Source organism: Anabas testudineus, chromosome 13 (genome assembly GCF_900324465.2).
Source record: "Anabas testudineus chromosome 13, fAnaTes1.2, whole genome shotgun sequence".
In the NCBI taxonomy this organism is placed as follows: Eukaryota; Metazoa; Chordata; class Actinopteri; order Anabantiformes; family Anabantidae; genus Anabas; species Anabas testudineus.
This window is the reverse complement of record NC_046622.1, coordinates 18,424,829-18,449,484: the sequence shown is the minus strand read 5'-3', so window position 1 is coordinate 18,449,484 and position 24,656 is coordinate 18,424,829. Positions and strand designations below refer to the sequence as shown.

At 41.0% G+C, this 24,656-nt stretch overlaps 3 protein-coding genes across 9 annotated transcripts in view; 1 reads left to right on the top strand and 2 right to left on the bottom strand.

The window, feature by feature from the left end:
* The first annotated feature begins 562 nt into the window (after nucleotides 1-562).
* relb (v-rel avian reticuloendotheliosis viral oncogene homolog B) lies at nucleotides 563-10,167 on the top strand. Of its 5 annotated transcripts, none has more exons than XM_026340618.1 (11): nucleotides 563-841; nucleotides 1,097-1,114; nucleotides 2,454-2,602; nucleotides 4,919-5,224; nucleotides 5,967-6,133; nucleotides 6,286-6,377; nucleotides 6,521-6,652; nucleotides 6,773-6,877; nucleotides 7,553-7,768; nucleotides 7,919-7,990; nucleotides 8,575-10,167. In XM_026340618.1, exons 1-11 carry the CDS (start codon nucleotides 784-786, stop codon nucleotides 9,048-9,050), a joined length of 1,791 nt encoding a protein of 596 aa, XP_026196403.1. In that variant the 5' UTR covers nucleotides 563-783; the 3' UTR covers nucleotides 9,051-10,167. The 5 variants fall into 5 exon arrangements, with proteins under 5 accessions (XP_026196403.1, XP_026196412.1, XP_026196392.1 ...); XM_026340627.1 differs by having other exon boundaries at nucleotides 2,430-2,602; nucleotides 8,617-10,167; XM_026340607.1 differs by having other exon boundaries at nucleotides 2,430-2,602.
* A 1,049-nt stretch (nucleotides 10,168-11,216) lies between these two features.
* On the bottom strand, nucleotides 11,217-21,085 carry mrpl28 (mitochondrial ribosomal protein L28). 3 transcript variants are annotated; one of them, XM_026340663.1, is made up of 7 exons: nucleotides 20,961-21,085; nucleotides 20,181-20,485; nucleotides 16,216-16,368; nucleotides 15,999-16,133; nucleotides 15,806-15,892; nucleotides 15,267-15,409; nucleotides 11,217-11,478 (listed from the first exon to the last, which is right to left on the bottom strand). In XM_026340663.1, the coding sequence occupies exons 2-6, from the start codon at nucleotides 20,463-20,465 to the stop codon at nucleotides 15,314-15,316; spliced, it is 756 nt and encodes a 251-aa protein (XP_026196448.1). In that variant the 5' UTR covers nucleotides 20,466-20,485; nucleotides 20,961-21,085; the 3' UTR covers nucleotides 11,217-11,478; nucleotides 15,267-15,313. The 3 variants fall into 3 exon arrangements, with proteins under 3 accessions (XP_026196448.1, XP_026196440.1, XP_026196452.1); XM_026340655.1 differs by lacking the exon at nucleotides 11,217-11,478 and having other exon boundaries at nucleotides 14,937-15,409; XM_026340667.1 differs by lacking the exon at nucleotides 11,217-11,478 and having other exon boundaries at nucleotides 14,937-15,409; nucleotides 20,996-21,072.
* A 1,379-nt stretch (nucleotides 21,086-22,464) lies between these two features.
* Nucleotides 22,465-24,656, bottom strand: part of LOC113166166 (zinc homeostasis factor 1) — a 3,895-nt gene continuing 1,703 nt past the window's right edge. Inside the window, exons 3-5 of the mRNA XM_026366143.1 lie at nucleotides 23,875-24,344; nucleotides 23,470-23,657; nucleotides 22,465-23,056 (exon numbers count right to left, since the gene is read on the bottom strand). Of these exons, the coding sequence (XP_026221928.1) occupies nucleotides 22,744-23,056; nucleotides 23,470-23,657; nucleotides 23,875-24,344 (971 nt within the window). The 3' untranslated portion in view covers nucleotides 22,465-22,743. The remainder of the gene's footprint in view (nucleotides 23,057-23,469; nucleotides 23,658-23,874; nucleotides 24,345-24,656) is intronic.

Here is a 24,656-nt window from a genome sequence, read left to right as displayed (position 1 = left end):
CCTCTAAACAGTGTGTGCTCTGTATGAGCAGCAGGAGTCACTGCGGCGCTTCAAAACGGACACACACAGTCCAGACGAGGATTTCTAACAACGTGAGAGACGTCATTTCAGAGGCAGTTACTAAACGTGCAGAGAGCTTATTGGTGCTCGATCATCTATGAATATTCACAGATCAAACCAGGAATTCCCGCTGTTTCATCAGCTCGTAAGAAACATGAGCAGCTCGGGCTTGTTGTCATGTGTCATATTAAATAGGTGGTGTTGCTTGTAATGGAGGCTCATTTAAATAGTTGCAAATAGCGTTGCACAATCAGTGAATGTGGTTAAAAACCATGCCGATAGATGACTTCATGGAACAAAAGTTCTCCCCCTTTTCGGTCACGGTGCTAGTTGGTCTTCGTCGTGTTGAATATTCAAATTGCTCGTCCACGGTGTTTAGCTTTATAAGGCCGCCATGCGGCGCTTGATGTCCCGGGGGGGTTTCCCTATGTCAGAGGTGACGTGACGCGACGCAGAGGGGATTTCCGCGCTCGCGTTTAGCCAATCAGAAGGAGGCTAGTGCGGAAACACTACAGTCAGGCGAGCGACTGCAGACGGTATTCAACACATGGCTCCAAGACGGGTCGACACCTTCACACGGCCTGGTCCAAACACTCCGAGCTGCTGTGTCGTCTCACTAGCGTTTACATAGGCTGTCCTAAAGCAGAGAGCCGCGTTTAGACCGAGGAAAGAAGACTTTTACCAAGTTTTTGGCACGAATTCAAAAACACGACGACGGAGTTGATGGTCCTGAAAGACTCATTACATGCGATGAAAGACATGGACGTCAGCGGATCCGCTGGTACGTGTTAAATGTCTGGTCTTCATGTGTGTTTCTCTGTGTGTGTGTGAGAGAGAGAAAGAGACGGAGAGACATCATCTCCAGACATGTGATTTGTCATCAGAGGAGCCAACACCCATCCCGGGATCAGAGCTCCGTGACCCGGTTTTTACCCCCTGACTGTCGCTGCTCAGCTTTTCTGCAGCTGTAAACACTCACGACCTCTGCTGTGTTTGCTTGTGTCCACTGACCGTGTGTTTTCTGTCTGTCCTGCAGAGCGGCTGTCAGACTTCGGTGAGTACAGACCCTTGTTTTGTTTTTCTGTTTGGCATGTGTGGGATGTAGGGCGTTAGTGCGAGCTGTGACCTGACATGACCTCACGCAGAAGGAGAAGTAAACCATTAGTATTTCTCCTTCCTAGTCTTTCTTCCTCCATTTCTCGAGATGCCATTGTTTTCACACGGTATGTGGTTAGTGAGGTGTCAAACAGCAAATTAAAACCAACAAAACCTATCAGCCTTAATAAGCATTCCCTGTGTTTATATGAGTTTAATGCATTTGGAGACATTACCAGGCTCCATTTGTCTGTAGACAGTCTGTACTCTTTAACATAGTCTTTAAATCCCATCACAATGCCCTTGAACCCAGTTTTGCATATTCAGGTTGCTCTAAGTTGTTGTTGATTCAGATCAGATACACATGAGAAAACCAGCAAATATTGAAAATGTTTGCATTGGTTTTCCATAAAAGTCCTCAGAACTTTCAAATATATGTCCATCTGTCAGTAGGTGAATAATTTCTGCTAGATATATGGTTAACGGCTGATTTGTCAGTGTTTTATACATCATAGCTTCACGTGTGAGACGTTGGCCTCAGCCACAGAGTATATTTATCTACTGCTAACCACTGAGACAGGAGTCATCCTGCTTCTGTCATTAACTTTCACTGTTGCTGAAACTAACGTATGGATTCAACAGAGGTCTGGAGTAGCTGAGTACATTAACTCCAGTGCTGCTTTTCCACTTTATGGCAGCTTTGTATTACACTTCAGCATTAACAATCTAATAATGTCTAATAATGAGTCACAGGGAACATTTAGCTGTAGAACAAGTATAAGAACATGTGGTATTGGTATTCTTACTTGAGTAATTGACATTTTGGTAATTGATTACAAGATGAATATAGTAATGCACTTAATAAAGGCCCTGATAGAGATTATAACAGACAGGTAGCATTTGCATATACAGTGCTCTGATTCTGAGAATAAAACTAATTTAATTAAAATAAATCAATAAACTAAATAATAATAATGCATAAAATACAAAAGCACCATGTTTTCCCCAGTAAAGCCATGCAGATCTCGATTCATCTTGTCTCATGATTAGGTTGATATAATAGGGATCATCTAAAAATTTGTCATGCTCAATAAAATACGACATTTACTATATAAAATTGGTCTAAGCTCATATTTTATACAAATGACAAAAGCATTGAAGTTGATTTTGTTATAAACAGCAGTGTTTTGGTTCAGTATTGATTTGCTGATAAATCAGTTTATCAGAAATCTGAATTGTTGTGAAACAACACTGGTTCAGTGCTACTTTTATAGAACTCATTGAAGAAATCATCACAGGGGACTGCTCGCTGCCCCTGCCTGGACCTCCTCATCCTCCTGCTGAACTCCTCACTCAGCGGCAGAACAGCCACAACCACAGGATGTTCCGACAGGGCTCCCCTCCAACATCCCGGCCCGTGTTAGTGGCAAGGGGCACAGCATGTCAGGTGAGCAGGTTTAAAAACATCCTCGACCGTGCACTGTAGTAATTTGTGTTGTTGTGTCTGATTCCTTCTGGTTTCTGCCACTGTTAGCGGTTTTGTGCATTGTCCAGAATGACTGTTGGCGACACCCGTCAGTCGAGCATGAAGGTGTTGCTTTCAGGTGTAAGTTGTGTGTGGAATAAAAAGGAGAAAGTGGTCAGTTATGGCCAAACAAAGGTTTAAGTCATTTTACAGATGTAGGGATTCATCTTAATCAGTGCTACACTACAACACTTATAGCTTTTCCGTAGTAGCTATAAGTGATCATAATATTGAGCGTGTGAACACTGATCAGTCCCGGCACAGACAAATGCTCACATAGCATGAGAGTGAACCAGAAAGCTTGTTAATATAAACCCAGCAAAAGAGGAAGCATCTCTGTCAGGGTGCAAAAAGGAGTGACTGGAGCTCTTATATAAACAGGTTCCCTCAGGATTAAACTGCAATGTGGCACATGTGCCAATGTGTAGCCTGCAGAGAGCTGCTTTGGGTGCTTTGTTGTTCAGAGCAGTGGTTTGGCAGCCAGGCAGCTCAGGCTCTTACGATAAAGCACGTGGTTTCAGCAGAGATCACAAGTGTTGTAATCTGATAAGACTAGAGTGACAATGTGGGCTGCACAGACCGGTGCAAAAAATGTGTGAGCGCAGACAAAAAAAAACGGCTCAACAATCATGATTAGCAAATAGTCTGTATGTGCGGTTGCAACATTTAGGTTTTTTGTGTTTTTTGTGTTTTTTTGTAAAGAAAAAAAAAAGCAAAAGTTGAGGCTTTGAGCCCTGTGATGGAGGCTGACACACCTCCCCAGCATGCCTTTCTGTGGGAGGGGGCTGAGAGACAGGAAGGAGGAGGAGTGGCTGGATGACTTGGACAAACTGTAATCTGACTCCTGCTTTCAGTTTGCCATCCTATCTGTTTACTAGCCAAACCCAGCGGGGGTTAGGGGTCACATTCTTTGTCCCGCGTCGCGTCTTCTCCAATTGGTCGATCTACGTCAGGTTGAGCTGACTTCCTGCTTCCTGCTCGCTGACTCGGTCTACATCACTTTTGTTTAGCTTCAGTGTTTGGGAGCTAACAGGTATGCCCAGGCTAACAGCTAAAGGCAGCAGACGTCTGTGGATCGACAGGATATTGTGAAACATGATCTCATGAAGGCATCACCTCACGTTTGATGAGCTCTCATCCTGATTAACTGCTGCACTCGGGACAAAGGAGGCAACTTCTTTACGTCTGTGTTCCCCGCAGGTTTGAGTCTTCATCTGTTGTTAAAGTGACGCTTCACAAAGAATACTAGTGTGTTTTTTGTTATACTTTTGGTGTCTTATGCATCAGATCACGGCCACCGGGCGCAGATGAAAGGTTTCTCGTGCACTGTAGAGAGAGAAAGTAAGAGCGGCACAGAGAGAGAGATATTAAACATGAAGTCAGAGTGGGAACGGAAAAGCTTAGTGGCCTGTGGTGTAACGGAAAAAATAAGACATCAAAATGTCTTAAAATGAGGAGGAGTCGAAGAGCACATGGTTAACTCTGTGTATTGAGACAAAGCACATGCATGAAGAAAAAACAACATGCAGTGACTGAGTTTTGCTCAGAGCTGCTCAGTTTCACTGCAACTCGAACACTGCACGCTTCACTTAAACAGTCGCCTGCTTTAATGGATGGTAGACATCTGGTTCTCTGTGTATGTTTTATCACAAGTTGATCCGTTCTCTAATACTATGAGGAAGTCTATAGAGATTAGTGGAAGAAGTACTCCTTTAATTAGTATTAAAGGTACAAGTGCTATTAGCAAAATTTATTTAAAGTATCAACTGTAAAAGTTGAAGAAGCACTAGGAGAAGTACATGTTCATTGTTTTATCTGCTCGAGATGATGGTTTTTAACTGGGGCCCTCGATAGAGTCACAACATATATCTAAAGGGACATGTGATGATTAATAAACCTCCTTAGATTTAAAAGACCGACAAACAAAGCAAAAGTCATTGGAGTAGTAGTAGATCCTTGGTATTTTTTCCCACCATTGTCAAAAAACAACAAATCAGAGACTTGTGCGGTGTTGCAGCTCAGGAAGAGAAGTGAGGAGAAGGTTGATGTTTTGATTGACACTGTTTAAAAGTCAATCAATTTACTTTTTGCTGAACAGGGGTCACGTGAGACACGTTTATATTGTTTATATCTCTGTCTAAATATGCTCACATTAGCTTCCACAAAGTGGTCCTACCAGATTGTATAAAATGAAACCCAGGATTTCAGCAAAGCATGACATTTTTTTCTTCTCCACAGTCAACCTGCACCTTCCCTCAAGCACAACGACAGTCGTGCACTTCCAAACAGATGGCTTCTGGTTCTTCTCGACGTGGTCGAGGCTCCCCGTGTATGCTGACCTCCAGGAGCTGTGACATTGTTTCCTCTCAGAACCGTAGCAACACCGATATGCTGGAGCGGATTCTGGAGAAGCCCAAACTGGCGGTGGTGGAGGAGCCCAAGGACCGAGGCATGAGGTTTCGCTACGAGTGTGAAGGACGTTCTGCTGGCAGCATCCTGGGGGTGTCGAGCACCGAAACCAACAAGACCCAGCCCACAATAGAGGTACAGTCATGAGCAGGTCGATCTCTCTGCATTCTGTGAAAGTTGGTTGTTGATTTGGACATTAACGGTGGTTTCTAGCTCTGTGGAACCGTTTTAACCACAGATGCTTTTGTTTGGACTGTACACAACCCTGTGCAGACGGGTGGAGCTGAAAGGATGTGGGTTGTTGGAGTCAATTAGAAAGTCCCCACAAATCCCTGTCTAAGTGTGGTCAAAGACGAGCGGTTGATATCTCACCCGCATACTAACAAACATGTCTACACATTCATCTCCTCCTTATGCAAACCCCATCACACTGTGAGGATGAGACCTTGTGGGGATTTTGATGATGAAATGCTAAAATGTAGATGAATCTGGGGGGTTTGATTTAATTTTTTTTCTTCTTCTTAATGAAATTTGTATCTCAAACACCAGTGATCACATTAAAAAAAAATAAATAAAAATCAAGTGGAAATTATTGTCCAGAGGAAAAAGTGAAACTAATTTGACAACACACAGGAAAAAAAAGGAGGCGAGCTGCTGACTGCAAGAAAAATGACACTGAATATATTAAATATTCACAAATACCTGCAAATGAAGAGTAACAAAATTATCCGGGCTGACGTGGTTAGTGATCCGCCAAGTATGGCCATCGTTTCTTGTACCAACAGGAGGTTTGTTCTGTGGTGGATGACGCCTTCACTGTCTCACTGCCTTCTTCCTACTTCCCTCTTTTATCTCGCTCTCTTGTTCCCTCTGTCAGATTCAAGGTTCCATTGACCACATAAAGAGGGTCACAGTCACCGTTTCCTTGGTGACCAAAGACCTCCCGCACCGGCCTCACCCCCACTGCCTTGTGGGTAAAGATTGCCCAGATGGCTCGGGAATCTGTGTGGTGTCATTCAATCCTCACACCAGCCGACGTCACAGGTGCACATCGAAGCCTTTTAATCTCTCACGCTCAACGCAACCACACATTTTTCATGTCATACATGTTTTTTCTCTTTTAACATATTTCTTGTTTGGATTTTGCTCTAAAGTGTCCTGACAAATGTGTTTTCTTCTCCTGTCTGGACTTGCAGCTTTGCTAACCTTGGTATTCAGTGTGTGAGGAGGAGAGAGCTGGACTTTTCACTTCAGAAAAGAAGGAACCAAAATATCGACCCCTTTCAGAGTGAGTTGGATCCTAACACACACCTCGTCAGACATTTATGTACATTCATCACCATCTAGTATTTTTCCTTCTGTCAAAGTTTGTTGTGGACGACTCAAAACAAAGATCACAGTTGATTTTACTTTTCCTCTTTTCACTCTCAGCCGGTCACACAAAGGGAATTGAAGACATGGACATGAACGCAGTGCGCCTCTGTTTCCAGTGTGAGCTCGAGTGGGAGGATGGCAGAAAAGACAGTCTCGGTCCAGTGGTGTCCAGTCCAATTTATGACAAGAGTAAGACTTTGTTGGACATATAAAGACAATATGTTTTTCCCACAGTGTAACCATCTGAACCCAAACATGGATTTCCTGATCCCTGTTTGATGCATGTTTGTTGATTATAATCTTTCACAGAAGCCACAACTACATCCCAGCTGAAGATCACCTGTTTGAACCTGTACAGAGGTCCCTGCACTGGCAAGACGGAGATCTACATGTTGTGTGACAAAGTGCAGAAAGGTACCTCACGCCTATTTTAGCCATCATAGTTTAACAGTAGAGCGGCGGACGGCAAGCGTAGGGTGAGAGACAGAGGGTGAGACATGCAACAATTGTCCCCATCCAGACTCGAACCAGGGATGTTGTAGTTACGTGGCAACTAAGCAACCATGCACACAGAATATCAAACAATATGTTTTCTGTTGATATATGTGGGAAAATGAAGCTTGAAGCATAAGATGAGAGGTCGGACAGTGCTTTAACCTCTATAAGCTCAGGTGTTGAAATGTAATCATTGTTTTATTCTATCAAACCACAATGTCAACGCATAGTACAGTTACAGGGAAACAAGCTATACATAGATGCTACACCTGTTCAGTTAGAATGAGAACCATAAACAGGATGTCTGCAGGTTTCAGCAAGCTAAAGTTAAACTTTTTCAGACATCGGACTGAATTTAAAGATGTCAATACACAGATTTATTGATCACACTTTTGTCACTCCTTCCCACTTTTAAGAAAATCTAACAAATAGCAGAAAAGGGGTTACTGGATTAACTAATAAAGTATGTATTTTCTCTGATTCAAAGGTCTGCAACAGCACAGCTGGGGGTTTTCTAAAAGCTATCTTCAGTCTATGGCTAAAGCAATATGTTTTGTCGCTAACATTGCTCTGTGTGTTGATGCTGATCCACAGACGACATAGAAATCCTGTTCAGAAAAGGGTCGTGGAAGGCGAACGGGGAATTTGCCCAGACAGACGTGCACCGGCAGATCGCCATCGTGTTTAAGACTCCACCCTACCAGGACCAGGACATCACAGACGAGGTTGACGTCAACGTCATCCTGCGTCGCATCTCAGACCAGATGGAGAGCGATCCGGTTACCTTCACGTACCTGGCACAAAACCCAGGTCAGTTACTGAGCCGTCCAGTTTCACAGTATTTCATTCATCAGTATGTCGTTAAGTCCTCGAGGGCTTTTACATTTATATATCACAAACAACATGCAGCAGACCATGTTTGACCAGAGAGGTGGATTAAATAATTTGCACTCGTTTCAGATCCATATGAGGTGAAGCGAAAGACGAGGATAAAGTCGGACGTCAGCTTCAGAGAGAAATCTTGTATGGCAGGTGAGGCTCGTACCTGTTTTGATTTCATGTTTTCTTTCTTCTTGTTTACTTCTTCGAGTGGAGAAGGTGCAGTTAGTGAAAGAAGTAGTAAGTAGCCTGAGAGACTGTTTTGACTTGGCACAGATCTTACTGACAATAATAAGTGGTTTGGTCCATTAAGACTGGACAGACACTGTGAGCCGTAGTTGTTGTTGTTGTTGTTAAAATCTATTATGTTGTGTTAATTGATGTGACGTGTTTCCACTGAAATAACAATGCAATGTGGTAATGCCAGTTGAAGTTGTCTCACATGCCACTGCCATTGCACAGGTTTATTTACATAAAAAAATACATCTCTACTCTACAAACAAAAGAAAACTAACTAGAATAAACACACTATAAATGTACATAAAGTCATATACGTACACAATGAAGTAAAAGGAAATATAGTGCAGTGTAGTGATGAAAGTGTGGGGTAGCAGTTACAATGACTTTAATGGGACAGTTCTCTGTTGGTGCAGAGACATCTTAGAAGAACAATCACATGTCATGATGCAAAGTATAACGTTCTCTACTTAACCGACGCTTCATCGTGTTTCTAACAGGTGGTCATTTATCTGTAACACAATCTGTTTCGCAATCTGCAGCAGCGGTCGTCCCTGCAGCAGAGCAGCCCTTCCACTTCCCACAGCCTCAACCCATCTTGTCTCCAGACGAAAGGCTCTGCGCTGCTGCCCACTCCGAGAGCTCTGCTCCCATAGAAATGTTGTACCCTGAGCCCCTGGACTCTGGATCTGTATCTCTCTCAGATGATGCAGCCATCATAAATCATTTGCTAGAAATACCAGGATTTTTAGACATGCTTGTTGACCAGGAATATTCCATGTCCTCTGGCTATGAGCAGGGGCCAGACGACAACTTCAACATCAACCAGAATGTTAACCAGAACTTCAGCGAGAACTTTTCCAATTACAACGACTGGCAGTTCAACATGCTTGTCAATGAGAACCAGACTTCACAGTCCGAGCCGCAGGAAAACGCGTCCAGCGCGGTTCAGGTGAAGACAGAAGAGACGTTATGAGGATGGGGCAGTCAGGGTCAAAATGTGTTCCAGGAAAGATCTCGGTCTCCCACATTTAAGATGCAACTAAAGACCTTGGCTCCAGCTGCTGTTATCTCGAAGGGATTGTAGATTGATTCGGTTTCATAGCCGTGTTATGTTTCCCTCACCTTAATCCTGGGTCTGTGTCTTTGCCTGAAAGCCTCGCTGGTCAAGGTGATGGGTAAAGAGCGGATTAACATTCCTAAATATTTGACCCAGAAATGCTGCTAGCATTAAGTTTAAGGCTTAAAGGTCCGACGACGTCTCTGTTGTTCTTGGGAACAGTAGCAACCTCTCTACAAACTGTTGTCTGTTGTGGTAAATCTGTGTGATATGACTGAATACGCGTTGTGTAACGCATACGTGAGACTTGTTTTGTTTGCTTCAGCATGAACGTAGGAAAACCAACTGAATTTCGTCTAGAGGATTTTAGTTGTAAAACACAAAAACTAAGAAGTACAGTAGTTATAGAACTCTGGTTTATGGCTTTCGTGGCTGTCACACATGCTAGCTAGCTTGTTTAATATTTAATCTACTTAAATGCAATAGAAACCAGTCCTCGCACATAACCCCGTCAGTTCCTTTGTGCAGTTTCACTCTCGTGTTAATTCAAATTTCCACTTGCATTTTGTCACACGTCCTGCTCCTCACTGGGGCGCTTAAAGTGTAAATATTTTGACGATAAAAAATAAAATGTCATTGTGTCATGTTTGTCTTTTGCATTACTTCCTATAACTACTGGTCTTGTGATGCAGAAACACACAAACGGATGAAGACACTTACATGTGATCTATCTTTAGCTGCCTGCCCACACACACACACACACACACACACACATTCCTGACCTGCTCACTCACTTATTAAACAATGAATGAACAACTAATGAACATGTAAGACGTGTTTTCACGCTTCTCACATCTCAGCTTTAAATATCACAGGAGAATCCTGAACAACTCGTTTGCCGGGTAAATTAGAGAGAAACGCTCAGGATGAGAAGCGTCCCTTGTCTGGTTGTCGGTGACTAAATGGACCCAGCTTAGTCACAGCATCTTAATCCTAACTGTCACATTTTACTGTAATATTGCCAAAAAAAAAAGCTATTTCTCCTTTTGTCTTAGGTTTATGTGGTTTCTGCTTATACACCCAGTCTTTTGAAATGTCACATGGTTTTGGGAAACTCGTAACACCACTTCAGAATTTTTTAGATATTGACACAGATTGGGAAATTAGCCCCACTGTCATCTAATCTTCCCATCAGAGCGTGACATTTTTGTTTAGTCAACCTTAATTTGGGGCATGTTACATTCTTAAAGTAACAATACTAATAAGCCCAGTTTGAGTATTTTCAAACCGTTCAGTGTATTTAAGTAGTGAGTCTGCCTCTAGTTTAAATGTCCTTCATTGTGTTACATTTCTGACAGTAGTCACTTTTATTTAAGTACAGTACTTACACTTATAGACACTTAAGTGTAGTGTATTGTATCTGTTCCACTACATCTCAGCGGCAAAGCACTTTTCACTTTTTCATAACTTGGAAGAATCCGGTTAACAATATAAAACATCCTCAATAAAGTAAACTTTGTATGTTATAGACCAATACATCTGACTTTTTTTTAATGTAATGATTAGTTTGTTATCAGTTAATTCATCGTTTAGTCTCATCTCAAACAATTAACAAGTGAAGGACATGATATAGGCCTACACACAAATTGACTCATTTGTTCCACTAGCTGCTTTACCACCAAGTTAAAGATGTCACTTATTTGTGAGTCATCTTCAGCATAAGGACATTTCAGTTATGATCCCCCTGACTTTAGTGATCATCTGATTTCTCATGTACTTATATCCTACATTATATTCCACCATCATTTCCCTTTGTCAATTTATTTGGGTTATAGTTCAATAACTATATAAGCCTGACATTTTCTTTAGTACTGAGGACCGAACACATACACACAGTTTAGTGTATTTTATGTATAGTTTGGCAATTTGCATACAGCCAGAACTATGCAAATGATTAAACTATTCCAAGGTAGACTAGATTTTAAATAGAAAAAAAAAAAAAAGATTATTTCATTTCATTAAAATAGAGGTTTTGCATTGTTTCAGCCCAGTGATCAGCACATGTACACACATAAATAAAGCTGTTTCTACTGATCATTAAACAGACAGTGGTAGCGTGTCCATCTGTGAGGCCGCTTACTTCATGTGCTGCTGTCCGAGCGTGTTATTTAGAGCATGTGTTACCTTTTCACTGTTGGCTTGAACTGAACACATGGTTTCCAGTCACTGGGAAACTCCACACTGGGCAGCTGTCCAACACCTTTAATCTAATCCACACACACAGATAGATTTCCTGTAAAATGGTACCATCGCGGCCTGCAAGACTTGTCCGGACACATTCAGCCTGTCTGGAAAAAAGCAGAAAAGTGCTGGTTTGTTAAACACAAACTGGACTTTTACTGAATCTAGACGCAGCATGGCCAAACTTTCTAATAGCTACAGCGAGCATTAGCACACTAGAGGATTTTCTTTCAGGTCTGTTTGTGTAAACTTTTTGCAGGGGACGTTGCTGAGAGTTAGGTGAGAAGATTGATTTGTACACCTTCATGCAGCTTCTTTAAACATAAGGCTTAGCTTAGCTTAGCTTAGCACAAAGATAGTCCAAATATGAAAAGCAACTGATGTCACCTTAACATCTACATTATTTCTTACATAATTTTTTAAATTGGCTGAAAAACAAAGGAACATGTGTAAATGTCTGAACTTCAGAGGTGCTATCAGACATAAACCAAGTTAGCTTACAGTCTTTATGCCAATCAAAGCTAAGATAAGCTAAGCTAACCTGCATCTAACTCTTGGTGACACGGTGATGAGAGAAGTTCCCAATATGTCCAACTACTCTTTTTAAATTTAGTTTATGCTAAGCAGTAAAAGCATCCTTATGACTGAAAAGGCCTAATGAAAATCACCTGGGTTTGCCATGAAATTAATGGCGATAAAGACAACAGCAGCCTGTCCCCTGTCCTCATTATTAAAAGGATTATTGGCATGTGATTGCTCATGTGAGAATTCAGGCATTAGATAGAGACACAAGCACTGAATTAGTCACATGGAGGTCCTCTGTATTGGTACATAAACACTTGTTAAACATATGTCCTTAAATAGCTCTGACCTGATGTGTCTCCCCCTGTGTTAGACTGGACATCCGTCCAGGCTGTGTCCCACTTAATGCTGGGAGAGACTCCAGGCAAGAGGCCTGAGGACAAAGAGTTTCTCTAGGGCTGCAACTAATGACTAATAATGTGCAGATGACTGTAATCTACAAATATCAACGAGCAGAGTAAAACAGTTTCACTTGAGACAGGATGGAACCTGATTGTGGTTTAGTTTGTGGAAAATGACAGGATGAGTCATGTGTGGTGGAATTGATCTAATATAGTAACGAGAATACAGAGAGATTTAATTGAAGAGCTCGTATGACCCTTCACCTCAACTGTACTTTATGCCCTCGGGAAGGGGAGGTCTAACTTTCACTTACACCACCCGGGTGGAGGAACACTGGCTCTCTGTTAAAAAATGAGTTTTACCTGGAATCACACCTACTCTGTCAGGTGATCACATCTGTTTACAGGACTTACTGATAAATTACGCACTTATTGGTAAATGCCAGAGCTACTGGTATAGATATACTGCATTTAGAAGTTCATTTGAGTTTTCTACCACTGACTGTTTCCCTTTCAAAGTTTTTTACACCTGTAAAAATTCTGGAAATAGAATTGTAAAGAGGCACGTACAATAACTACAAGTAAAAACAAAACAGAGAAACACAATCATCATCTCAAATGATTTGTTAGAAAAATGTGATTCAGCTCACACATGGTCATGGTTTTCAGAAACAGATCAGATTAAGTACCGATTGATCTCTGTGATCCAATTTTAAATAAAATTTGGATTCAACATCTTTAACTTTTAGGCCTCGTTTGGCTCATTGGAGGGAAGATAATCCAGCCAGGTGTTCTTCTGTCTGCCTAAAAAGGGCAAATTACCAAATTTGGTGACTTGGTTTGTCACTTTCGAAGTTTGTTTTTGTTCTTGTGGACCAATCTAATCATGCGTTCAATATGAAAGGGTAATTCCACACTGCGGTTGTCTATATAAGGCGAGCAATTTCTGTTTACAGGTGGCAGGTTATCATTTATATCCTCTGTTGCCTTGGTAACGACACCCACGGGAGTCCCCACTCCGTCAGGGACTCCCCATCTTACCATAATAGCATGCTGTAACCACAAAGTGACAACACCAATACAACCGCCACTGATCAGAGGAGAAAGCGAAACCAGGCGAGAAACGGTTGTTTTTGTGTTTTCAAGAACGTCGTATTTTCCATTTGTCAACGCTAACACCTTAAATGGATCTTTGCTGCACTAAAGCAGATTTATGATTTATTACAACTCGGTTTGTTTTGCTAGTAATAGTGTTATCAAAAATAAACAGGAAGTGCTGAGCAATAAACAGTATTTTTATAGGCTGAGAAACTCCAGTTTGACTGCTCCGTGAAGGAGACCATGATGATCTGACTTACAGGCTCAGTTCATTAGTTGGAAAAATAAATAAAAACATCTGGCTCCACTATTCAATAAGCCATAATTTCTCCTCTCTCAAATGGAGACTTTTCTCATTAAGCTCATTTTGCCTCCATCTGGTGGGTGAACGCAGACATAACATATCAGGGGTGGTAAACAAGACTAACTGACCATATCAGAAGACACATCCTGTGGTTGTGGAAAAGATGTTAATCTGTTTCAGAAGGGTCAAATTATTGGCCAAAGAAAAAAGATCTTGAATGATTGTGATCGGCAATCACTTGAATGTTTGATGAAATCAAATCGTAAAAAAACAACAGTAGAACTTATGGCTATGTTTAATAGTGAAAGTAAGAGCATTCCCACCCAAACAATGCAAAGGGAACTCATGTGGTCTGATGAAAGCAGAGATTGGCGGAGAGTGCTATGATCTGGCGTTGCTGCAGTTGGTCAGGTCTAGGTTCAGCAACGTTATGTGACCAAAGAATGAGGTCAGCTGACGACCTGAATATACTGAATGACCAGGTCATTCCATCAGTGGTTCTAACGTCCCTGATGGCACAGACACTTTCCAAGAAGACAATGCCAGAAACTTATCGAAACAATGCCACAGCGAATGCGTGTAATCAAAGCAAAAGGTGGTCCAACAAAATATTAGTGTGTGTATTTAACAATGTGGGTACTAAAATACCAAAAGATTAGATATTGAAATTATTTAAAATCTTACTTACTTAAACTAAAGATAGTTAGGTTAGGAAAACTAACACTAAAATCCTAATTGTGCTGATTCTGTTTTCTTTTCAGCATCGCTTTTCCCTACGTTTCTCTTTTGTAACCTGTCAGTCAATATGTGTTAGATGTTGCCAAATACTGGCACATTTACAGGTCTATTTAATAATATATGATTTCTTACAAATAAAAAAGAATATGAAATATGATTCAATTAAATTTAGCTACAACCAGGTGCAGGAGTGTTTACAGTATAACATTAGAAAGGAAGAAAGTCAAGCCAAGAAGAAGTCCAGCGCATAATCTAAAATGAGAAACTGTCATCTTTCACTTTGTTTTTTTTGTACTTAACAAATTTAGAGGTGCTGTTAGGTGGGTTTGTACAGGCCAGATCAATCTACTTGCTTCTCATCTCTCACCAAAAATGTGCAGTCAACTATTTTTTAAGCAGTTTTTTCCCCACAAGACAAGAGTCTTCTGGTGTGATATCATGCAGTTAGTCAAAGTGTGATAGAAAAAGCTACTGGAGAAGAGATGAGCATACACAGTTTTAGAAAAGAGGGACATTTTATTTTTTTAGATATCCTATTCATGAGCTTTATGTGTCAGCTTGTTAGGTAGTATTTACACAGATGGAGGTTTTCTCCCTAATTCCTGAAATGTTTTGCATTTGGATCTTAAATGCAAAGGGAAAAGTACTGAAATAAATATGCTTTAGTCCAACATGACTTTGTCCTTTGTATTGCTCCCAGGCGGAAATACAGCAGTTGAAAGACCAGTTCCCCCGAGTGAGCATTCAGTACTGAAAATGTTTCTGAAAGAGAAACTTGGTGTCTCAAACTCCCACCACCATCTGGAGAAGCCCGACACTCCAACCTACGTAATTCTTCAGGCTGAAAATCTGTTTTGCTCAGACAGTTCGGGTCGTCACTTCTTCTCCATGAGAAGTGGCTCTGCGAGTGTTTGGATTTGCAACTTTTCCACCAGCTGCTCAACACAGGCCTTAAACAGAGGATCAGGCTCCTAAAAGACAAGAGTGAGAACAAAACGAGGTCAGAGGACAAAGGACACACACTGCACATGGTGTTATGGTTACAAGCAAAGCATTTCAGCCTGTCGCACAAAATAAACTTATTTCAGCATTTTTTTGTGGGTCTGTGATTTATCTAATAAACAAATTGTCTTGTGAAGATAAAGGAACGCTGAGACGTGTATGGCTCTATGTATAGTTTTAGATAAAATGACCATTACATTAAACAAACAAACAAAAACCAGTAAGTATTTTTTAAAATGTGTTCACTGATTCTTTTTATACAGTATATCTTGCAATAGAGCTTGCTTCCTGCAACAAAGGAGCTCTACTGACTTGTTTCAAGTTGTCCTAATATAAAAAGGCTTTGAAAAGGAGGCTTTTGTTACCTTGTGCTCCAGCTGCCTCTGTTTCTCCACAGCCTCCTCCAGACTCAGACCCAACCACTCGGCTTCCTCTTCTGGAATCTCAAACTGCTGCTCACCCAGTAGGAAACAGAAAAAGAAACACTGGAAACTCCAAGACTGGTTTTAACAGTAGTGCCAGACATCACTGCAGAGAACTAAAACACGTCTGACCAACCTTGTATTTTTCATAGACCTTCTCTCTCTGGATGGGGTCGTTGGGGTACAGCTCTGTGTCTTTGCGTGCCAGACGTAACAACATTGCCCTTTTCAGATCCATCCCTAGCTTGGAGTTGAGGTCTTCCTTTGGTGTCTGAAAGGCGTTGGACATCAGGGTCATTTGGAAAGTTCAAAGAGAAATGTCATTTTATTTGACCAACAAAGCTTTCACTTACTTTGAGAATATAAAAGTCGAATCCATAGGAAGCATCAATGAGGTCCAGAGTGCGTGCTGTGACTGTGATGGTGAACTTGTGATCCAGGACCTCACTGTACAGTTCTCTCTTGAACAGCTGTGGTTTCCAGGTCTTCTTCAAACGAAGCGACAACTGAACCAAGAGACAATGCCGAGAAAAAAAACATGAGACAAATAAACTAAACCAGAAATGAAATAGCAGCCAACAAATGTTCTAATGATTCCAATTGTTGCAGCTCTGAAGCAATAAAGTATGTCCAAAACACACAACAGAGTTTAGATGGTGAAGTTGGACTGTGCAAGCACTAATAAAGATGCAAACAAACTTTAATATACTTATTATTATTTCTGTGTCCATCTGTCCAAATTAGTGCAATAAAAGGCTAAAGTATGATGAACAAATTAACCTTAAAGCTACAATATGCAACTTTAGATTGCATGACAAATTAAATCAGTCTGCTCCCAGCACTCTCTTTCCCAGATCTGCTGTGCTCTGCTCAATGCTTCAGGTAGTCGATATAACATACAGTGAGGGAAAAAATTATTTGAACCCCAGCTGATTTTGTAAGTTTGCCCACTAACAAAGAAATGATCAGGCTATAATTTCAATGGTAGGTGTATTTGAACAGTGAGACACAACAATGACAAAAAAAAATCCAGAAAAATGCGTTTCAAAAAGAGTTATAAATTAATTTGCATTTCCATGAAGGAAATAAGTATTTGATCCCCTATCCGTCAGCAAGATCTCGAGCTCCCAGGTGGATCTTATACAGGTAACGAGCTGACATTGGCAGCCCTCTCAGCTCGTTACCTGTATAAAAGAGACCTGTCCACAGAAGCAATCAATCAATCCAGATTCCAAACTCTTCACCATGGCCAAGACCAAAGAGCTTTCCAAGGATGTCAGGGACAAGATTGTGGACCTACACAAGGCTGGAATGGGCTACAAGACCATCGCCAAGCAGCTGGGTGAGAAGGTGACAACAGTTGGTGCAATTATTCGCAAATGGAAGAAACATAAATTAACTGCCAATCTCCCTTGGTCTGGAGCTCCATGCAAGATCTCACCTCGTGGAGTTTCAATGATAATGAGAACGGTGAGGAATCAGCCAAGAACCACTCGGGAGGAACTTGTCAATGATCTCAAGGCAGCTGGGACCATAGTCACCAAAAAAACAGTTGGTAACACACTACGCCGTGAAGGACTGAAATCCTGCTGTGCCCGCAAGGTCCCCCTGCTCAAGAAAGCCCATCTACAGGCCCGTTTGAAGTTTGCCACTGAACATCTGACTGATTCAGAGGAAGACTGGGTGAAAGTGTTGTGGTCAGATAAGACCAAAATCGAGCTCTTTGGCATCAACTCAACTCGCTGTGTTTGGAGGAGGAGGAAGGCTGCCTATGACTCCAAAAACACCGTCCCCACTGTCAAATATGGAGGTGGAAACATTATGCTTTGGGGGTGTTTTTCTGCCAAGGGGACAGGACAATTGCACCGCATCAAAGGGAGGATGGATGGGGCCATGTACCGTCAAATGTTGGGTGAGAACCTCCTTCCCTCAGTCAGGGCATTGAAAAGGGTCGTGGTTGGGTACTCCAGCATGACAATGATCCAAAACACACGGCTAAGGCAACAAATCACTGGCTCAAGAAGAAGCATATTAAGGTCATGGAGTGGCCTAGTCAGTCTCCAGACCTTAATCCCATAGAAAATCTGTGGAGGGAGCTGAAGGTTCGAGTTGCCAAACATTGGAGAGGATCTGCAAAGAGGAGTGGGCCAAAATCCCCCCTGAGATGTGTGCAAACCTTGTGGCCAACTACAAGAAACGGCTGACCTCTGTGATTGCCAACAAAGGTTTTGCCACCAAGTACTAAAGCACGTTTTTCGAAGGGATCAAATACTTCTTTCCTTCGTGGAAATGCAAATTTATAACTCTTTTTGAAACGCATTTTTCTGGATTTTTTTTGTCATTGTTGTGTCTCACTGTTCAAATAAACCTACCATTGAAATTATAGCCTGATCATTTCTTTGTTAGTGGGCAAACTTACAAAATCAGCTGGGGTTCAAATAATTTTTTCCCTCACTGTAACTCAGTACATGAGGCATGTGATTCCTAGTTCAAAGGAAGATGGCAGAAACCATGACTAATAATACTTATAATAGTAATTGGTCCTTTGGTTTTTAGTTCCACTGAGATCAAATTATGGCAGTTCTGCTTTTTTCGATGGTTTTGAGTAGGAGGCATAACAGGAAGTCGATATAAAGTGGGAAGTGGATTAGAAGTTAAATTTCAGACTGGATGTAAATAAAGTGCCGCTAAATATATTTGGGAACCTAGTAACATGACCTCATGTCAGCACTCTCGTATGTGGATTTTTGTATTCAAAGGTTAACACGTGCAGTCACATGTAAAGTGATGCATACAGATTTCTACCAGTAATACATATATGGACAAAATAGATGGTACCCTTACAGTAAAGAATGAAAAACCCACAAAGGTCATTTGAATAACTTGAAACTGACAAAAGTAATAATAAATAAAAATGCTTGTGCTTCAGTTTTATTTATCACAAGATTTTGTGGTTGCCCTGAACTGACATGAATTTGACTTGTGTTTTGCAGCTATTAAAGAGGTAAAACAAGAAAATTAAATGTGGAATGAATTGTGGAATTAACTCAAAAGCACTTTATAAGTAATTTCTGTAACTCTTAATGAGACCTCTGCATTTGTCTACAGGTATTTTGATCCACTCCTCACGAGCAAACTGCTCCAGCTCTCTCAGGTTTGAAGGGTGACTTCTCCAGACTGCATGTTTCAGCTCTTTTCACAAATGTTCAATATGATTTATATCAGGACCCTGCACAGATTTAAGAGACCCTGTGCCAGATGCAGCCACAGAACACAACCGAGCCTCCTTCATGTTTCACAGTAGGTACAGTGTTCTTATCTTTGAAGGTTTCATTTTTTGTATGCATCATCAGAGCTGCTATGACTTAACAACAAGTTCCAGTTTTGTCTCATCTGTCCAAAGTTTATTGTCCCTGAAGCTTTGTGGTTTGTCAATATGCATTATATAATTTTTTTTATTTATGATTTGTTTTCAACAGTGAAGTCCTCCTTGGTCGTCTTCCATTGAGTCCAGTTTTTGGTCAAATAGTGACTGGTGTGATCTGATGCTGATCTACCTTGAACTTGGATTTCACCTTTAATGTCTTTGTTCTGGGCCTTTTGGTTACCATTGGTGTTATCTCTCTCTTCGATTTGTCATCGACTGTCCTCTTGTGGCCAAGTCCAGGGAGGTTGGCTACAGTCCTGTGGACCTTAAACGTCTGAGTAGAATATGCAACTGTAGTCACAGGAACATCAAGCTGCTTGGAGATGATCTTATAGCCTTTACCTTTAACATGTTTTTTTTGTCATCTTTTTTTTCCTCATCTCCTGAGACAACTCTTTCTTTAGTTTTCTGTGGTCCATGTTAAGTGTGGTACACACCATGATACCAAACAACACAGCGACCACTTATAACCCGTTAAATAGGCAGACACACTGATTACAAGTTTGAAGACACCTGTGATGCTAAATACAGGGCACACTTTAGTTTAACACGTCCTTATGGTGAAATCATTTTTACATCTTTTCTATCATTTTTGTCCAAACCAGTTTCTATACTTTGTTTTTTACAATGTTTCTGTTGAACCACAACATTTTCCTGAGTTAATTTTTAGCTAATTTTTATTTTTTTATTAATAACATTTTGTCAGTTTGAGGTTTTCTTACTTTAATGAAAGGGCAACAACTATTTTGTCCACAAAAGTTTTTCCATTCTTGTAAAAATAGTAACTGATCAAAGGGGAAATGTAAAGCAACAAAAACAGACTGTGGAATCATGTTTTGCCAACACGCTCTAAGAAACTAAAGAAAGAAAACCATGTTACTGCAGACTCACTTTGTCATTTTTGGCATATCTGAAGCCTGATATCCAGCCCTCTCCTCCCCACAAGCCATACTGGGACTCTGGAGGGTAGTAGATGGGTATTGGGACATCCTGGACCCGTTCCTTTTGACCAGTCTTTGGGTTGCGTTGGTACTGGACTCCCAGCGCTTTCCAGTGGACAGGGGTGGGCTCTTTCTGCTCGAGGGATTTGAGGTAGTGTTTAGGGAGACGGGCATAAATGCCCTGCTTCAGTTTTAGGACTTCCCAGACTTTTGGAGAGTATTTAAGAAGAGGCATGATGGATTGTCTTTTAAAGTCTGGAGATAAAGAAAAATTAGATTAAAGATTAAACACAGTAATTTAGTTCCAGCAGAACACAGGGGCTGATCAAACGCAGGCAATTATAAAATTAAATACAGTTCTACATCAAAAACACTTATTTAACAAGGTTAATATAAAACGTTTTGACACATTGCTTTAGCTTAGTAAAACATTTATATTATTTAGGATAACACAATTATTAAAATTGGAATAATAGGTTAATTTACTGCATTTAATCAATCCAGGCTACATTACACTAGGTCTAGCTTCTATTATAACCCATCATTTAAGCATATTAGAGACACATTACAAGTCGGACCGCTGACTCAACCACAGGTGAAGAACTCCCACAACGTTGCTCGTTAGCAGGACGATGTGTGGCACAGGCCGACAACACGGCTATATATAAGTCATTTGTGTGACAAAACTCAGCCTGTGCGGGTTAATATACCATCCAAAAGTCTTTCTTACCAAACAATAACAAAACGGCAACCCCCACCACGTACAGAGTGCGTGTTTAATCCTCTTTATGCCAAAATCTTGCTAAATGAAGCGAGCAAGGACATCATGCACCCTCCGGTACTTCCGCATCATTTGACCCGCCTACACCGCAAAGGAACGTGAGTGGATGGCGGAGAAACATTCTCGCAGGCGATTGGCTTACAATGGCTGTCAATCATTTTTCCCCCAGCAAAGCGGATATAGATTCCACAGTAATGAGACTGAATTCATTTGACATGTTATGTATTTATTTATGTTACATTAAAGGTGGAGGTGGTATGATCTTGCATATGAACTTTTAGCCTACTGTATCTCCTAGAAGGTACACGGAACATGGACTTTTTTATATTTTTATAATTTTGACTTTTATTGTGAAGTTCAAAAAGAAAGCTGCGCCTTACAGGAAGTAGGACAGTGACGTAACTGAGAAGCTGTTTCGAGGGTCGTAAAGTTGCGTTAATACATTAAAATCGCTGTTTTGCAGCACAGCTCCATTAAAAAACATCCAGCTTCATATAAAACCTTCTGCGTTAGTGCTTCTTTTCGCTCTGCTCCGCCCGAAAGGTGGAATTGAACCACTCTGCCGCTAAGCAGCTACAGGTTTGAAGCCTGCACCCCGGACCACCGAGGCTCATCCGGGCACTTGAAAACCAGGAAGTGAGTCGTATAAGAACCTCTCACTAAGCAGAGACGTGTCACTGCGGGTGTTACCTGAAATGTCTGACATCACTTTGCTTTTATTAAAAGGAGCTCATTTACAGTTAGTGCAACCATATATTTGATAAGTTAAAACAAATGTATGTAGAAAAAACCCTAAACGGAGACAGACGGTTGAGTCTGTGCTGTGTTATGTAAAGCAGACCCATTTTGATTGGTGGCGAGAGGACGCGTCATCACAGGTAAGCGATGTGTTTAGTTTTCTAATGAAACGTGAACATTTAACCTAAACGAACAGTGGAAGTATTCAGTGCATCAAGTGTTTTACCTCACTGATCATCTCAGGTCTAATTTTATAGCCCTATGGTCTATAATAATCATCATATTCATCAAAAGCTCTATGTTTTATATACATATATATATATATATAAAGATTATTTGCTATGTACTCCACGTATAGGATGGTGAAATTGATTAAAAAGTAGTAATTCTATTTTATAGAACTACCATATCACAATAAAAGTATTGTGTTTAAAAATATTCTTAAATAAAAATATAGAAATTATAATAATTGGTTACCAACTATAGCTGTGAGATATGTGTACATGCACTTTATTACTTCCTATCACCTGACATATACAGTTTAGTATAGTAGCTCATAATGTATAAAGTATTAGATCATCTATCTACTGTATATGTATTTGTTATTGGACTTTTACTGTTGTGATTATTTCGCAGAGTTAGAATTTTTCTGTGTAAAATCAATTAAACGTACATTATTTTGAAATGAAAAGAGGCAGTATAATTTTTTATTTTATTCAAATACATACATACATACATAAGAAAGAATACATATGTTACAGGTAAAAATGAAGCAACACAGAATTTTATTTAATGTAGCATAAACATTTTAGCACCATAGCACCTTGTTAATATAATAGAACTAACAGCACTCTTCAGTATAATGTGCAGGCAGCATCTTGAGAGCGGTCACACTTTCAAATCTGTTGATCTCCTCACCATTAACTACCAATAACTTTACATCAGGAAGTGGTGATGATCTTATTCATTTAAATTTCTTGATTAAAGCTGACAGTCAGGGGAAGGTGTTTTCCACAGCCAGCATCTGAGGCTCGTCCTTAGTTTCTCCAGCTGGTGGTGCCAGCAGGCTCCTGGACTCTTTGTCTGGGGGAGAACAGCACATGCTCCCAGCACAGGCCTTTCCACAGGCCAGGCTGCAGGCCAGGAGAGGATGCGGAGAGGGCTCCTCTGTGTGGACCACAGGGGAGGCGTCACACCCACAGCTTACAGAGGACATGGAGCGGGAAGCAAACTCTGGCTGTATGGTACAGCAGCTCACTCCTACACTCTGCAGCACCTTAGTGACCCCCAGTATGAGATCAGCACACCTGGACATATGTGAAATGATTAAAAGTGGTTTGTTAATATATAGAAAAAAATCTTACAATACCATGAAACACAAAAAAGACACTGTGATGTCCCAAAGACGTAAGTGCTCAACATTTTCAGTTTCACAAGGCAAAACTTAAAGCTTTACTCGGCAAATATTTTATAGTAATGATGAATTGAACTTCTTGTGTAACAGTGAAACAGGTCACATTTAGTGATAAACCAGCAGAGAATCACCCCACTCTCTGCCACCACATTACAGCTCTGTGCAGTCATTTCATATCAAAATCATGTTGTGCTGGCCCCTGGTGACTCATACTGAATAATGGCAGATTTAAATAACTAGTCCTAAATGAGAACAACATGTGATAAAGTTATATGAAAATATGAAAATCTAACTTTTCTACATCACCTGTGTGTTGGAAATCTAGCAGTACAGTGCACATGGACAGAGGCCACCATTAATGATTCAGCTAACTGCCAGATGTGGAGGTCATGCACAGCCTGCACTCCAGGGACACTGGCAATCCTCTGCTCAACCTCAGACACGCAGATGTGTGGAGGTGTGGCTTGTAGCAGCAGCAGTCCGTACCTGTACATCTGGAGGAGGTATACTGATGTGACAGCATTTGTGCTCAAGTTTTCAACTCACATTGCAAATATTTTGAAAAGGAAAATACTCAGTGGATAAGTGCATGTGAATGTAAAACTACACATAGTTACTGCTTAGTAAAATCATTGATATTTTACTGATACAGAGTAATTAAACCATAATCATAATCTTCTAAATCTACAACTATCACAGGTCTCAACTGACCTGCGGCCTCACTGTGGCGACCAGCATAATCACGGCCAGCAGAGAAAGACCGGGGTCGAGGTAAACCAGGAGGTTACAAGTCGCAGCGCTGTGCAAGTACAGGGGTCTGATCAGCAACATCACCAGGCTGTAGAGCAGAGCCAGCAGGGAGGTAAAAAGGCCCTGAACGACAAGGATGAACGACAGGAGGCAGACTGGCCACCGGCTGCTGGCTAAAGGGGTCTCAGTGTTGTCGGGGTTATCTGTGGAAACCCCTGTGCAGACTTTTGACTTCCTCTCACAGGTGTAATCCTTCAGCTCTGTAACACTGCTTTGACAGTCAGTATCAGGGACGCTGGAGGTTCCCGGGTTACAGAGGACAACAAGTGCTCCATTGTGGTGCAGGTCATTCACAGTAGATTGGACACGGCTAATGTCATCCAGGACTCGCCCTGGCTCAGCCTGGCCTTTGGTTTCCTCTTCGGCCAAGACTGTGGGAGTTGAACAGAGGAATGAAAAACAAATATATCCCTGTTTGATCTTCCTTACAGCTGAATATACACTTGGCAGCTACTTCAAAGACTTGAAGTCTATCACAGCAATCTCATCACCTGGACTGGAATTTCCTCTATAATAGAAATTATTATAACATAACACCAGCATAAGTATGTAGTAATATCAGAATAACTGTTGTTTAGTTTTATTATTTTACTGTTTAACATGTCTTTAAAATAAGTGAACATTCTGGTTGTTACAAATTAAAAGTCCCAAGTTCACTTTTCAAAAATGAATAGTTAGTGTTG